The sequence below is a fragment of the Gorilla gorilla genome, chromosome 1 (assembly GCF_029281585.2).
Source record: "Gorilla gorilla gorilla isolate KB3781 chromosome 1, NHGRI_mGorGor1-v2.1_pri, whole genome shotgun sequence".
Lineage (NCBI taxonomy): Eukaryota > Metazoa > Chordata > Mammalia > Primates > Hominidae > Gorilla > Gorilla gorilla.
In genome coordinates, this window is record NC_073224.2 from 12977242 (window position 1) to 12993291 (window position 16050).

The window sequence follows — 16050 nt, forward strand, 5'->3', positions numbered from 1 at the left end:
AGGGAGAGGTGTAGCCTGCTCGGGAAAGGCGGGTGCGGAGCCGGAGCGCGGCCGCCCGGGCCTGGGCGCGGCGGGAGGGGCGGCGGCCGGGCTCGCAGCCCTTGGCCCCGCGGCGGGCGGCGGCGGCGCTCCTCACTGCACCAACCTGCAGGCGCGGGCTGGCTGGGCCAGCCGCGGCCCCTCCCACCGCACCCCACCCCCGCCGCCGCCGCCCCGGGAGCCGGCCCGGGTCCCAGTAGGTGCCGCAAGGAGCCGGCGAGCGGAGCGCTCGCTCGGGACCGCAGCCGCCGGGCGACGTCGCCGCCGCACCGGGCACTTCTGTCTCCCTGGAGCAGGTTCCCTTCCCTCCCCGTCCCCTCTCATCCCCCTTCTCCCCGTCCGTCCCTCTCCGCCCCCGCCCCCGCCCCCGCCCCTGCACGCACCTCGCCCTCCCTCCTTCTCCCCGCGCCTCCCGCGATCGCCCCCTCCCGCCCGGCCGCGCTCCCAGCTGGCGCTCAGCACCCCGCGCTCCCCGCGCCCGCTCGCTCCTCCAGCTCAGTCTCCAGCTCCACCTCCGGCTCCCGCTGGGCCTCCCGCTCCCCCTCCGCGCCCGGCTCCCCGCGCGCCCGTCCCGAGTCCGCTGCTCGCCGGCGGCCGCCCGGTCATGTCAGGATGGAGATCCGGCAGCACGAGTGGCTCTCGGCCTCCCCCCATGAGGGCTTCGAGCAGATGAGGCTCAAAAGCCGCCCCAAGGAGCCCTCCCCAAGCCTGACCCGAGTGGGCGCCAACTTCTACAGCAGCGTCAAGCAGCAGGACTACAGCGCCAGCGTCTGGCTTCGGAGGAAAGACAAGCTGGAGCACGTAAGGGCGACTCGCTCCCGGGGGCCTCGGCCAGGCACCTGCCGCATGCACCCTCCCCGTGGTGGTGGCATGAGCGCGCGCGCGGGGCGCGGGGGGCAGGCGAGGGGATCCTGGCAGGCGCCCGCGTCCTAGGTCGGATTCGGGGGCTTCTCTGCCTTCAGTTTCTTGCCTTAATGACCGGGCTGCGGGGAGGGGAGGGCAGGTTCCCTTTCAGGCTCTTGGTCCCTGCCGACCCGACCTGCCCACCTGCGTCTCCCGGTAGGGTTCATTTGCACGGGGTTCTGGAGGTGCCTGTGCAGAGTGAGCGCGAAGGGGAAGTGCCACCAGCGTGGCTCCGAGCAACCCGGCGTTGTATGGTAGTGGGCTTTAGAGCGGCGTTTGCCCGCGTCTTTGGGGGCTGTTTTACTCAGTCCAAAAACTAGCAAATTAACGAATGAGTAAAGTTGGCGCCGCTAGCGACCAGCGTGGACCCGCGCACAAGCCATTAGAGTTTTTTGCAGAGTGTCCGCTGGGATGAGCAGTTGGTGATCCTCTCTACTTGAGCCCAACTAGGGAGAGATTTGCGCGTTGCAAGGAGAAAGGCTAAAAGCGAGCGGATCGTCGGGCTCCCCAGAAATCCTCCCCTCTGGAGGGTGGGAGCCGGTGAGAGGGGACCTCTACTCCCAAGGAGTGCCGACTTCACGCGAAGTGAATTGGCTCTGGAGTTCAGCTCCTAAGGCTTGCTATTTTGAAAGAAAAAAAAAAACCTTCTAAAAAGGCGTTTAGTGGATCCACAGTTTCAAATCTGATCCATCAGCATCTTCTTAAACCGAATGTTAAAATTAAACTAAGAGAATTATCTCAAGAGTGCAGCACAACTAGCTAAGGAGAAGATGCTATTTCTCCCTGCAGAGCTGCAGAATCCAAATTGAGTCTGCTAATGGAATGTGGAGATTTCCTTGTATTTGGGTCAGGACGCCAACAATGATAAAAAAGATAACACCAAGAACTCCTGGAACTCACGCATTTCCAACTGCTGCACCGACCTGCTTCCCATCTGCCCCCCAAAGCACTCCTCCTGGGCTCTGCAGCACCAACAGGCTTCTTCCCAGGAGGAAACGCGCGAAGAAGGGGCATTTCTCTATTATAATAATCTGAAAGGAAGGTCTGTGCCTGTTTTCTGAGGGCCTGATGAAGTCACTGAAAGCTCTAATATGAAGCTTTGAGTTGGATAACAGCACTGTTTTATGTGTAGAGAGCCATTTGCTAATGTCAAAGGGATGCCTCATATCCTTAAGACCATGGAAGTCGCTGAAGGTTTCTAGGATGGCAAGCTGTTTGAAAGGCAACGTATCCATTAAACATGCCCTCTCCAGAATTAGTGAAGGGGCTGGTGGTGTTATTAGTTTAAAGGGGGCAAACAGCATCTTTATGCATTACATGCAAAGAGCATGTAATCAACCAATGATGTGGCTGATTTTAGTATCAGGGATAACAGTCTAGCCTTGGGAGGGTGATAGAACATATCTTCGTTTTAGTTTCACTCTGAATGTGTGTTCTTTTGCAGTTTGTGCTTTTAGCTGGTCTATTTCCTTTATTCTCTTACTGAAAATCGGTAGTGCAGCCTTCTATGACTATGTCTTGAGTCATGAGCGGTGCACGCATTATACTTAAATGCTTTCTCACTTTTAGATTTTCATTGAAAGTATCAAGTCACACCATGTGTGCCACAGCAGTCTCACCTTTCTGCATGAGTATGGGATGCGCAACCTCCTGTGAGGATCGGAGACCAGGGAAAGGAAGATGTGGTTGTTTGAAAGCGTGTGAGCGTCTGTGCTTTCTTCTTCACTCAGATACTCCAAAAGAGAGCATTGCATTCATTTTTAAAAAATCATTCTCCTCATTTGATATTTAAATCAGTGTAGCATTTGTTTTACTTTTTCAACTACATTTAATGAGAGACGCATATATCTATTCTGATGTTTTTCTCTACACCCCCTTTCAATTAGAAAGGGGGCTGTAAATACATTTCTTGGTGGTATTCTCTTGCTCCTTTGAAACATCACGAACATTTTTAATGAATATTAATGAAAGTGCTATGAAAAATTAAATTAGTATACAAATATAAATTTTTTTTGAATTCAAGAGCTAGGTGTTTATAATATACATCATGTTGAATGCACTATAACATTTCAGGTAGTTTGATGGTAATTTCTAATAGAAATTAATGTTTGAGATGTCAAAAACCTATAACAAATGTAACCTGGTATCATTGCTACAGAAAGCATGAAAATCTAATGTTGACTTCATTGTAAACAACATTCTGAACATATATGGTACCTTCTGATTCATATGTTGCAGGGATTAGGATGAGTGTGTCATGTGAAATTCAAAGGTGATATATGGTAGTTTAAAAACACCCATCTGGTCTGTCTAATCAAATGGATGGCCACTTTTTTATGATGTTGAAAAAATAAATTAATAATTATGATGGAGATCATATGCCTGAAAACAGCCTACTCAGTTATTTTGCTGGTGCTTTAAAAGCCAATCTAAGTATTAAGGAAATAAATAAGTTATGACTTCAAATGACACACATATTTGGTCATCATAATAACAGAATTCCCCTGAAATGAAATGTGGCAGTGTGTGGGCTCTGTCCAGACTTCAGAGGGACAGATTAATCTGAAAGTCAATCATGTGATATAAAGCAGACAACCAAAGAATGGATTTCCACCCACTTCGCTAAAAGTGAGAATAATTTATTTCTTCTTTTTTGATTTAAAGGCTGCTGGGCCAATTCTCAGGTTAGACAAGAAAAAAATGACCTGAATTAGTTGAGGATTGGAATCAATCTTTAAATATGGTTCCTGTCACTGGATGGTCGACACTTAAGATGAACACTTACTAAGAAATAAATGTTTATAGGGAATCATTCCATACTAAAATAATGAATGAGAAGCTGCGAGGAAGTCGTGTTTTGTAACAAGAATTCTGGACTTTGAATTCCACTTTGAAATTTCAGGAAAAAGTAAAATTGCTGGCTATACACAGAATGTTGTATTATTAGTTACAAATAATGCTCTTGGTTGTTAAAATCTTTTGTTTCCTGTTCTGCTTCATAATGTTCAGAGCTTTGGAAGGCATTAGGCTTGGGAAACAGTGGAAGTTCTGTTCTCTGTAGGATCCTGTATTTACTTTAGGTCTAATGTAAAAGTGAAGGATTCTGGTCCAGCAAAGCAAGAGGAGCAGGGGACTACTTCCAAACCCCCTAATCCACTCCTGCTCTTGCAGCCTCCCTACGGCTGGGTTGCTTTGGAGGTAACCATTTAATAAGATGTGACTATCCCAGAGGATAACATGGTGTTAGGCTGGCATCCTTTGGTGCTGTATGCTTTTTTGAACATTTTTCTTTTTTAAAGGGGGAGAGATGCAAAGCCCACTCTACTTTGTTGCCTGGTTTTATGCCAGCTGCACTGTACGGAGGTTTCCTGGTGCTATTTATGAAGATGGAGATGCCTTATTTTCTCTCCTACTTATTCAATTAGCTCCTGTCAAAGTGTGGTTAAGAGTAGGAGCTCTGGTAAGAGGGATCTGGGTTTAGACTTCTATTTCATTTCATATTAATTCTGTGGGCAAAGGGCTCACAGTTACCAAGATGCACAACTGTGTTCCCCCTTAGAGAAGTCGCTGGTTTGCCATGATGAAACAAGACAATCCATGTCTGTAGTGCAGGAACGAACATTCTCCAAATGTCAGAGACTTGGACACCACAAAAATATACTTTCCACCTCACATATCTCACCTGTGCCTATTGGCTGGGGACCATCCTCATCTTGGTTGCCTTGCCCAGTGGAAGCTCCATTCTGATATTGTTTTTGTGGCTGCCAAAGCAGCTAAAGAGCAGTTGGAAAATCATGTAATGATTTAGGCTTTCAATGCTTCCACCCAGAAATCATCCATTCATATGACTCATGTGTATTGGCCAAAGAAAGGTTCATGGTCAAGGCTCACTTCAAGAGTAGCACAAGGGGATCCAACTAAGACCCAGAAGGAAGGGAACATCTGTGGCCAACTCTCACAAGACTGCTACAGCATACAAAGCACTTAGTGCAGTGTTTGGCCTGTATTAAATGCTCAATACACAGTAACTGTAGGTATAGTGACTTCTCATGTGCTGCCTGGCTCTCGGGCTGAGTCCTCTCACTCTGCCCAAAGAGCTTCCAGATTTCAAATTTGAGATCAGCCTGCGTGATGATCCTGGACGCTAAGTGAGTAGGTCCTTTGGTCGGCAAGGCTGGCTCACTGTCTTGGGCCTGTTATTCTGTCTCTTTGCCTGGCTTCCCATCCATCATCTGGGGGCCTGACTCTTCTTGGCTAGTGGGCCCTTGCTTGCTCCCTGGCTGGCCATTCTGAGGCTGACTTTTCTGGTTCTCACTCTCTCAGCTGGTCCCGCTAGCAGAGACCAACTCCTTCTCCTCTCTCCAACCTCTGCTTCTCTTCCCAGCTTGTGCTGGTGGAATTAAGTCAAGCAACATTTCATTTATCTGCAGGATGTCTCAGAAAGCCCATTTAAATTTGAAAGAGAAAGCAGAAGACAGATTTGGTAAATCATAAAAGCAGAATCCTTAATGTTCACACCTGTAGTGAGCCATAGTATCTTGATTTATTTAGTAAGTGCCTCACACTTAAAAAAATGATTGCCTCCTCTAAGTGTGAATTTACACCTACTTAAATAGAGTTTATTTACCAGTGAATAGTAAATAAATGCCAAGTGCACACTTGCCTCCTGGAATAAATTGTTTACACGAGGAGCAAAGGATAAATGGATTGGAGCACACTTGGTCACAGCGGTCTAGGCTCATATTATGTAATGCCATTTTTGTCCCACGGAGCAGATCCGTGAAAATACTGTACCCCACAGAGCGGATCCGTAAAGCGCCAGAAGACAGAGTTCAACCTAAGGGAATGAATCTTTAAAATGTTCCATTAAAAATCCAACAAACAAACAAAGAGTCTGGCAAATGCTTAAGAACATTAACATTTACTGGGATCATTTCCTGCAGTTTTAGATAAACAACACAGACAAGCTATAGGTGGAGGCAGGATTCTCTGCCGCCTCCAACTCACCAGTCAAGACACGAAAGTTTAGATGTCTCGTGTCTTCCAGTGGATCTCAGGGCATGTCCATCACTGTCCTTGTCACCACTACAGTCAACATATATCTACCCACTAATGGACTTCTCTCTCTGCAGGTTGACATTGCAGTGTCTTTTGAAGAATTTTTGGTTTCTATGAACTCTCTTGGGTGTGGCTTGACTTATTTTAACATAATCATAGGGACATATCATATTTAATATATTTAATTTGAGAAGCTCTGGATGATTGAATATAAGTTTTCTTTTTCATCTCTTCTTCCGTATAATAGATACATGCCAATTTCTGGCTAGTTTCTCTAAAAGTTTTTACTTCTCTCTATAGACTTCTATAACTATCTCAGGTTTAAACTTAAGTAACAGTTTTTAGTTCTTAGTTCTTCTCCAAATAAATCTGATGAGTCCTTTGAATTCTGGGACATGGCAGTAGTTGTAATAAGTTATGTTCTGTTACTGAATTGACTGATAGATGGCATAGTTAGACAGACGTGGAGTCTGTGGCAAGATCTCACACCAGAAATGTTGCTTAAACTGTATATATTGAGGACATTAAAATTACCCAATTGCTTAAGATCCATTCCTGCACAGACTATGTGCTAAAAGTTTAGGGTACAACGTAAATGTTGAGGTGCAGTTGAAAGGTCAAACTGTGGCTGTTAAGAGATAGCCCTTTTAACCAAAAAAGCATGTTTAAATTTTACTCAGAAAGACAGAAAAAGAGCCCAGTTTCTAAAATCACAAATCTAGCCCTTATGAAAGAGTTAAGTGAAGAATGAGGCAAACTTTCCCAGGTAGCCTTATCTGCATTGGAAAGTCTTACTGTGCCTGCCAGTTGAAGTCGGCCCAAGTTGAACTACCTGCCTGGGCATCATGGGACCGGATGTCATGACCATTGGGTGATAAATATATTTCTTTATCCTCCAGAGTAGGCAATGAGCCTTGTGTTTCACTGACTTGAGCTATTACTGTGCTCCTGCCAGTATGTTGTTAGGTCTGATCCAGCAATAACATAAGGAGTTAATTTGAGAGGATGGGATTCATTGACATAAAAAAAAATACCAACTGGCAAACTCATCAGTCACCAGATATTTACTGAGTGTCTTTCATGTGAAAGATAGTGTGTTAGGAAGCTGTGAGGTCTTTAATTCAACAAGCACTTATTTGACATATACTGTGTTATTAACAATGTTATTAAATACAAAGACCAGTGCAGGGTCCCTTCCCTGAAGATGTTTAAAGTTGTATAAACAGAGTTACAATATAATGGCAGTGTTATGATTAAATAGAAAAATGCAAACTATTAATAGTATAAGAATACTGCCTTCAAGGGACTGGTTGTTTAGATGATAAAGTATACTTAAAAGAAATAAGCAATGGATACTGTCATACATAATGATAATGTATCATAACAAAATTCATTTTATTCCAGTAATGCAAAGTTGATATGAAATTTGAAAATCAATTACTATATTTTATCATATTAATAGAATAAAAGAGTAAGACCATACAATTATCTCAACAGAGGAAGAAAAAGGATTTGATGAAATTGTGTACCCATGCATGATAACATTCTCAACTGACAAGAAATAAAAGCAATCATTACTATTCTGATAAACCATTTCTTTAAAAAGAATCACAGTTAATGGCGAACTATTGAAAAATTATCTGTGCAGATTGTGAGTGAGACAGAGATGTCCATGGTCATTGCTTCTAGTTGGTATTGTACGGAAGTAGTAGACAATACAATAAGGCAAGAAAAAGAAATAAAAATATAAGAATTGAAAATGTGTAATGACATTATCACTATTAGCAGACAGTATGATTGTGTACATTTGAAAATACAAAATAAACTACAGATATACTTAATGAATTAATACTGTCACTGGATTTATCAGGGCCACTGGAGTCAAAGCCAATAGGCAAAATTTAGTTATTAGAAATTCCAATCTAAAACTTAAAAACATTACTATTTACATTAACATAAATATGTCAAATACTTAGGAATAAATTTAATAAAAGCTGGTAAGACCTCTTTTTAATTCTCCCCTAAAATGACCTATAGAGTAGATCCATTTCCAATTAAAATGTCAACAAGTTTGTGTGTGTGTGTACTGAAAAATGATTCTAAAATTTATATGGCAATGCAAAGGGCCAACAATAGCCAAGACAATCTTTAAAAAGAAGAACAAAGCCTGCTTCCAGGTATCAAAACTTATTCTAAACCTAGATTAATTAAAGCAGTGTGGTATTGGTGCAAGGATGAACAAATGGATCAACTGACAAACTAGACAGTGCAGAAACAGACCTGTGCAGATAGAGATACTTGATTTATGACAAAAGTGACTCTGTAATGCAGTGGGAAAGAGATAATCTTTTCAAAAAAGGGTGCTGGGTCAGTTGCATATCCACATAAAAATACATATTCATTTATGTTTTAATATGAATCAGTTTCATATGAGTTGTAAACCTAAATTGGAAAGTGAAATGAGGCTTCTAGAACAAATGTAATAAAAAAATTCTTCATCAACTTGACTAAGGAAAAATTTTGAAGCAGTTTTAATAATCCCAATTTATTAGATTAGTAAACTGGACTATATTAGAAGTAAGTGCTTTTGTGTATAAAATATTTGATTAACAGCATGAGAGACAAGTCACAAAGTAGAAGGGTATGTATATATATATATATAATTTAACTTCAGAAGAATATATTTTTAGCACACACTCTGACAAAGAGTTTTAATCCAGGATATGTAAAGAGCACCTACAAATCAATAAGAAAAATATAGACAGCCCAACAGAAAAGTGAGGAAGACACTTGAACAGGAACTTCACATAAGAGGATAATCAGATGGGCAGTAAATGCATGAAAAGGTGCTTGACGTCATTAGTTATCAAGGAAGTACAAAATTCAAACAAAATTATACACCATTATTCAAACACAAGAATGGCTGAAATTAAAATAAAATAATTGACAGTGACCAAAGTATTGATGAAAATGGGGAGCATCTGTAGCTCTCGTAACTTCTGGTAGGACTTCATTCATAGCTGCTTTGGAAAACTGTTTGCGGTATCTACTACGTTAAACACATCTTTTGATATTTTGACCTATAAAATTTAAATTCTATGTATATATCAAATAAATGTGTGCTCAGGTTAACGAAATACATATACACAAATGCTTACCGAAGCATTATTTTAGTTGTTCACAGTAGGATGCATCCCTAATATCCAACTATAGTTGAATGGACAATGTATTGTGGTATATCCATGCAGTGTAATACATTGAGCATTGAAAAGAGATTTTATATATATCTATTGCATCTGCATGCGATAATGTGAATGACTCTTTCAGGCATAATAATGAACGAAAGAAGACAGACATAGACAGTATGATTCCATTTATGTCAAGAAACAGGCAAAGCTGGCCAGACGTGGTGGCACACGCCTATAATCCCAGCACTTCGGGAGGCCGAGGTAGGTGGATCACCTGAGGTCAGCAGTTTGAGACCAGCCTGACCAACATGGTGAAACCCCATCTCTACTAAATACAAAAGAATTAGCTGAGTGTGGTGGCACATGCCTGTAATCCGAGCTAGTTGGGAGGCTGAGACAGGAGAATCGCTTGTATCTGGGAGGCGGAGGTTGCAGTGAGCCAAGATTGTGCCATTGCACTCCAGCCTGGGCAACAGTAGTGATACACACACTCTCTCTCTCTCACACACACACACACGCACACACACAAAGGCAAAGCTGAAGCATGGAACTAGGACTCAGAATTAGCGATTACTTCTGAGGGTAAAATGGGCACGAAGGAGGCTTCTGGGGAGCTAATACTGTTCTATCTCTATTTTTAGGTGTTGGTTATGAAGTAAACATTTACAGAGCTATACACAGAAGATTTGCATCTTTATGTAGATTTCCATGATAGTTTACAAAAAAATAAATAAAATGCGTACAGTGCCCTTAGCCTTGCTTACTGCTTCTCTCCAGCTATACCTCCTCAAACTCTATGCTTCTCCCGTCCTACTCTCTCTAACCCATGGAGGTCTTTGTCCTTGATGTTCTCTGTCACTGTTGTCTTCATGTGGGTGACTGCTGCTTGTCACCTCTCCCTGTGTGGCTTCCTGGGTCCTTCCCTCTCCTCACCTCCCCATCTGCTTTAGACAACCTTCCCTGTTATCCCATTGCACATAAGACACTGTATCTAGTTGGATCTTTATTTGCCTTTCCCACTAAACTACTCACTCTTTAATAAATTCTCTTTTTTAGTAGAACATCTATATTTTATTCAACAGGAGGGAAGATAAAACATTCTTTTTTTTTTCTTTTTGACTTTTTTCAACTTTTATTTTAGGTCTTGGGGGGGTACATGTGAAGGTTTGTTACATGGGTAAACACATGTCACGGGGATTTGTTGTATCATATTTCATCACCAGGTCTTAAGCCTGGTACCCAGTAGTTATCTTTTCTGGAGTTCCTTCCAGGAGCAATTGTTTAGTGAATTGTGACCTTCTTGCTTCAGAGACCTTAAATCATGCCTTGTCCAGAGAAGGATATGAAGGAAGGCCTCATTCTTGGTGATGGTTCGTACTGGCTTAAGGACCTGGAGGAAGAGCTGCCAGTTGTAGGACTGGTCTGAATTAAGACTTTTGAGCAGAATCTGGACAGCCAAAAACTGTTTGGGAGAGCAGTGACTTAACAAGTATATCTGGGGACAGAGTTTGTTTAAGGAAGAATTGGGTGTAAAAACACCCACAATGGTAGATTAATGGGCTTGAGGACTTGGAAGATACTGGGCTTTATTCTGTAAGCAAAGGGGAGATATTTGAATAGATACTTTATTTGAAAAGCCCAGGTTTCAGAAAATGTGGTGGCATGCAGTGTTGAGGAATGAGAGCCTAGAATTGGGGAGACCAGTGTAGCATCTTTTTTAGTGGTCCATATAGGAATTGTGAAAAGGGAAATAAGAAGAGGTGATGGAAGTAGAAAACTAATGAGGCACTGATGCAAGAAGTATTGTAAAATAAGAGCTCATAGGACTTGCTGTTGAATTGGATCTGGTGAGTCTGAGCAAGCTCATTCATTCAGGAAACGTTTATTGAGTGCCACGGATGTGCCAGAAGTTGTGATTGGCATGATGGACACAAGAATGAACAGGGAAAATTCCAAAGACTACTTGAGAGTTGGAATTCTGCTCTCTGTATCTTGGACCCATGCCATTGTTATGGTCTTGATTCATATTATCCATCTTTTTGTGATTATAATTAACAAACATTCCAATACCTACTGCCTACAGGGAGTTGAGCTTTAGACTTTGGAAGATTCAGCATGCATGACTGGGCCTTTGGCCTCGGGTTACTTATGATCTGGTTGTCTTTCAAGACTCAATTTACATGTCATCATTTCTAAACCTAAAACCTGGTTGGGTGTCCCTCCTATGTGGTCCCATAACACCATGGACAGCATATTATAACGCTTAACAATACTTTTTTTTTTTAATTGGCTGTCTATCTTCTGCCCTCAATGGAAAGTTTTTGAGGGCAGCAATGGTGTCTTATAAGAATGTACTGTTAATGCCAAGCACAGTGCCTGGTAGACGCCTAATATTGATTAACTTGACATTGAAACAGCAAGTAAACGAATGAATGAATGTGTGTTGAGTGAGACAGGGCTTAGACCCTTGAGTGAAAGAATAAGATGGCATATGCTACCTGCCAGATGAATGCTGCAGATGTTATATGCGACGAAAATTCACTGGAGGCTGAGTGCAGGTGACTCAGGCCTGTAATCCCAGCACTTTGGGAGGCTGGACTGGGAGGATCGCTTGAGCTTAGGAGTTTGAGACCAGCCTGGAAAACATAGTGAGATCCTGTCTCTACGAAAAATTAAAAAATTAGCCAGGCGTGGTAGCACGTGTCTGTATGCCTGTAGTCCCAGCTACTCAGGAGGCTAAGGTGGGAGGATTACTTGAACCCAGGAGGACGAGACTGCAATTAGCCATGATTGTGCCACCACACTCCAGCCTGGGCAACAGAGTGAGACCCTGTCTCCAAAAAAAAAAAAAAAAAAAAGAAAGAAAAAAGAATTCAGTGGAAAGAAGCCTCAGGTTTGCATGAGAAACTACTGATTAGGCATTCACCCAGTTGTAATTGTCAGATGAAGAAGGTAATATACAAGGCTGCATCTAAACCATCCCACAGGTTGAGATTTCATTGATTTTCTCCTGAGACTTGGGAAATGGAGTCACTTTAGTGATCTATGTCAATATCCAGTGTTATTGTTTATGGTAGACTGTTTTGGGAGTTTCAACTTCCATATGTCTCCATTTTCATTAGTCTGGAGGAGAATTTTTTTTTTATTTTTTTTTTTAAATTTTTTAAAAAAATTTTTAAATTTTTTTTTTTATTTTTTTCCCTGAGTACATTGTTCTAGCTTGTTGCCTTGCCTGAATCTACTGGCTCATTATTTAGCTCCTGCCCTGCTGTGGCTGAGTGCACTTGATCAGAGACGGTAAGACACTCTGCAGCAGGGAATGTGTCAAACCCACCAAAATACTATTTTTTTTTTTTTTTTTGAGATGGAGTCTCTCTCTGTCACCCGGGCTGGAGTGCAGTGGCGCGATCTTGGCTCACTGCAAGCTACGCCTCTCAGGTTCACGCCATTCTCCTGCCTCAGCCACCCGAGTAGCTGGGACTATAGGCACCCGCCACTACGCACGGCTAATTTTTTTTTTTTCTTTTTTTGTATTTTTAGTAGAGACTAGGTTTCACCGTGTTAGCCAGGATGGTCTCGATCTCCTGACCTTGTGATCTGCCCGCCTTGGCCTCCCAAAGTGCTGGGATTACAGGCGTGAACCACCGCACCCAACCAAACCCACCAAAATACTCTTAAAGGCTGGCCAGCCTTGATTATTAAGAATCTTCTACTCTGACTTTCTGACTCAACTGATTCCTAAGTTTTCCATTCCCTGAAATCCTATCACTTTAATCCACGATATGTCCGTGACATGTGCACACATTGCTAAGAGTCTGCCTATGAGATTCCCAATGTATCTTTCTATTAAACAAACTTTAATTTGGAATACCTTTAGATCTACAGGAAATTTGCAAACATAGTACAAGCATCTCCTATACACCTTTTTCCTGATTTTCATTTCCCCTAATGTGTTAACACCTCAACTCCACACTTTATTTGAATTTCACTAGTTTTTAAATTAATGTCCCTTTTCTGTTCCAGGATCTCATCCAAGATATCACATTGCATTTAGTTGCCGTGTGTCCCTAGTCACCTCTTGTCCATGACAGTTTCTCAAGCTTTCCTTATTTTTCACCACCTTGACAGTTTAAAGGCATACAGATCAGGTCTTTTATAGAATGTCCCTCACTTTGTGCGTGTCTGATTTTTTTTTCATGATTAGACTGGGATTATGGGCTTTAGGATGGAGTACCACAGAGGTCAGGTGTGCTTCTTGTCACATCATATCATGGCATACATGCTATTTACATGACATGATCGATGATGCTCATCTTTATCGTTTGGTGAAAGTAGTGTTTGCCATGTTTCTCACTGTAAAGTTACTATTTTTCCCTTTCTACACTCTAATTTTTTGAAGCTAGACATGAAGTCCCACATCCCCACATTCAGCAACTCCTCGGCTAGGGAGTGATTGCATTTATTCTTTGTAATTTTTTGTAAGGAAGATTAATCTATTTTCCCTCAATATCTTATTTATTCAAACCTTTATTTATATCAGTAGAACCCTGGGATATTTATCTTATGTTGTGGGTAAAATCCAGTTCGATGGTACTTTTATTATTCTTTAAGTTGTTCCTGCTTTGGTCATGAGAAGCTCTTTTAGGTGAGCCCCTGTGTCAGTTGGACATGTCCACATCCTTTTATTTGGGGGAACTTCCTTATGCTGTGGTACTACAGAATAGTCCAGGTTTACCTCATGTTCTGCCCCTTCCTAACATCTTAAAGATATTTTCTCATAAGTATATTAAAAATGATATTACATTTTCAGCCGCCACAGGGTCCACTCTTAAAAGGCTCCAATAACAGAAATACATAGTCATTTAATATATCTGGTAAAATCTCAACACAGATGTTTTTGTAAAGATGAAACATCTTCATTTGAACTTTTTTTTTTTTTTTTTTTTTTTGAGACAGAGTCTCGCTCTGTCACCCAGGCTGGAGTGCAGTGGCGCGATCTCGGCTCACTGCAAACTCTGCCTCCCGGGGTCATGCCATTCTCTTGCCTCAGCCTCCTGAGTAGCTGGGACTACAGGTGCCTGCCACCCCGCCCAGCTATTTTCTTGTATTTTTAGTAGAGACGGGGTTTCACCGTGTTATCCAGGATGGTCTCGATCTCCTGACCTCATGATCCGCCCACCTCAGCCTCCCAAAGTGCTGGGATTACAGGCTTGAGCCGCCGCACTGGGCCCATTTGAACTTTTTATAAAACTCTTGAAATATCCTTAAAATTATAACCCCGGCCTGTGAACTCTCATTCAGATGGTGGAGAGACGTCTTCTACTAAGCAAATGACAGAGCAAGCTAAGTGGTACAGTGACTTTATGTAGTATCCTAATATAGTGTGTGTGTATGTGTGTGCATGCATGTGTGTACAGACACTTTCTTTGTACATACAGATATTGTTATTCTTTTCTTTCCAGCATGAGTGGTCTGTTGTTGGAGAATCATGTTCTGCACTTGGCAGTCATAATTCCATTCGTATTCCGTGGTTCCCCATTTGGCATTATTTTCCAACCTTTTTTTGTGTGTGTGTGTGTATGTGCTTAGAATATTTGGCCTGAGTGTGGGAAAGGGGTCTTCTATAGTCAGCCATCATGAGCCAAGACACTATTATCTGAGATTCAAATCTCTTTCAAAAACTGACTTGGAACTTTCCAACACCAACCCATTCATTCATACTAATAAAACATCTCCAATGAGAACCAAGAAAAGATGGATAAGAAGAGAAGGAAGTATGGTGGGATAGGCATTGAAATGCTTCAAAAATCCAGCGCTCCAAGGCTGATGCTAACTTTGGGTGGGGCGTTTCAGGAGTGTGAAAGTGTGAAGAATGTACATTTATCTCTGGAGTCCCTAGCTCTCATTTCAAGATGCTTTTTCTCCACACTGATCAGCCTGCTCGTGGTGCTGCTCCCAATAAGCCGCCGAGTAATTCCTGTCTTCTCATCCTCCTGACTTCCTGGTCACACCAAGAGTGTTGGCCTATTGGGGGCTTATTCATAAGGGTATCCTATAAGCCAAAAAATGAAATTAATTATCATCATCGTTGTGGCTTTTTTTCACTCTAGGGAATGTTACAAAATGAGGTAATAAGAAGACAACAATCCCCAGAGCTTTGTTGAAAGTGGTTTATGAAAAGAGAGCTTTACTATCTCTCTGCCCATTTTCTTTAACAAAAAACAAGATGAATTAGAAGGCCTCATGTCCTCTAAGTGTAAAGGAGGAAGAAAGAAAGGGAGGGGCCACATGGAACAGATGGAATATCCCCGCTGATAACTAGCATTTATATTGACAAAACATCAATAATGAGCAGTGGACAAGGAGGAGTTCAAAAGAGGCAGGCATTTACCCCCTATGGCATTTACCCCCTATGGCATTTATTTATTTATTAAAATGGAGTCTTGCTCTGTCACCCAGACTGGAGTGCAGTAGTGCAATCTCAGCTCACTGAAACCTCCACCTCCCGGGTTCAAGCAATTCTCCTGCCTCAGCCTCCCGAGTAGCTGGGACTACAGGTGCATGCCATCACGCCTGGCTAATTTCTTTTGTATTTTAGTAGAGATGGGGTTTCACCTTGTTGCCCAGGCTGGTCTCAAACTCCCAAGCTCAGGCAATCTGCCTGCCTCAGCCTCCCAAAGTGCTAGGATTACAGAAGTGAGCCACCACTCCCAGCCTATTTATTTATTTTGAGACGGAGTCTTGCTCTGTCACCCAGGCTGGAGTGCAGTGACATGATCTTGGCTGACTGCAAACTCCACCTCCTGGGTTCAAGTGATTCTCCTGCCTCAGCCCCCTGAGTAGCTAAGATTACAGGCATGCA

General features: G+C 42.5%; 1 protein-coding gene across 1 annotated transcript in view; it reads left to right on the forward strand.

The window, feature by feature from the left end:
* Window positions 1-210: 210 nt before the first annotated feature.
* PLD5 (phospholipase D family member 5) overlaps window positions 211-16050 on the forward strand; it is a 444561-nt gene continuing 428721 nt past the window's right edge. The window contains exon 1 of the mRNA XM_031002678.3: window positions 211-840. Within this exon, the coding sequence (XP_030858538.2) occupies window positions 652-840 (189 nt within the window). The 5' untranslated portion in view covers window positions 211-651. The remainder of the gene's footprint in view (window positions 841-16050) is intronic.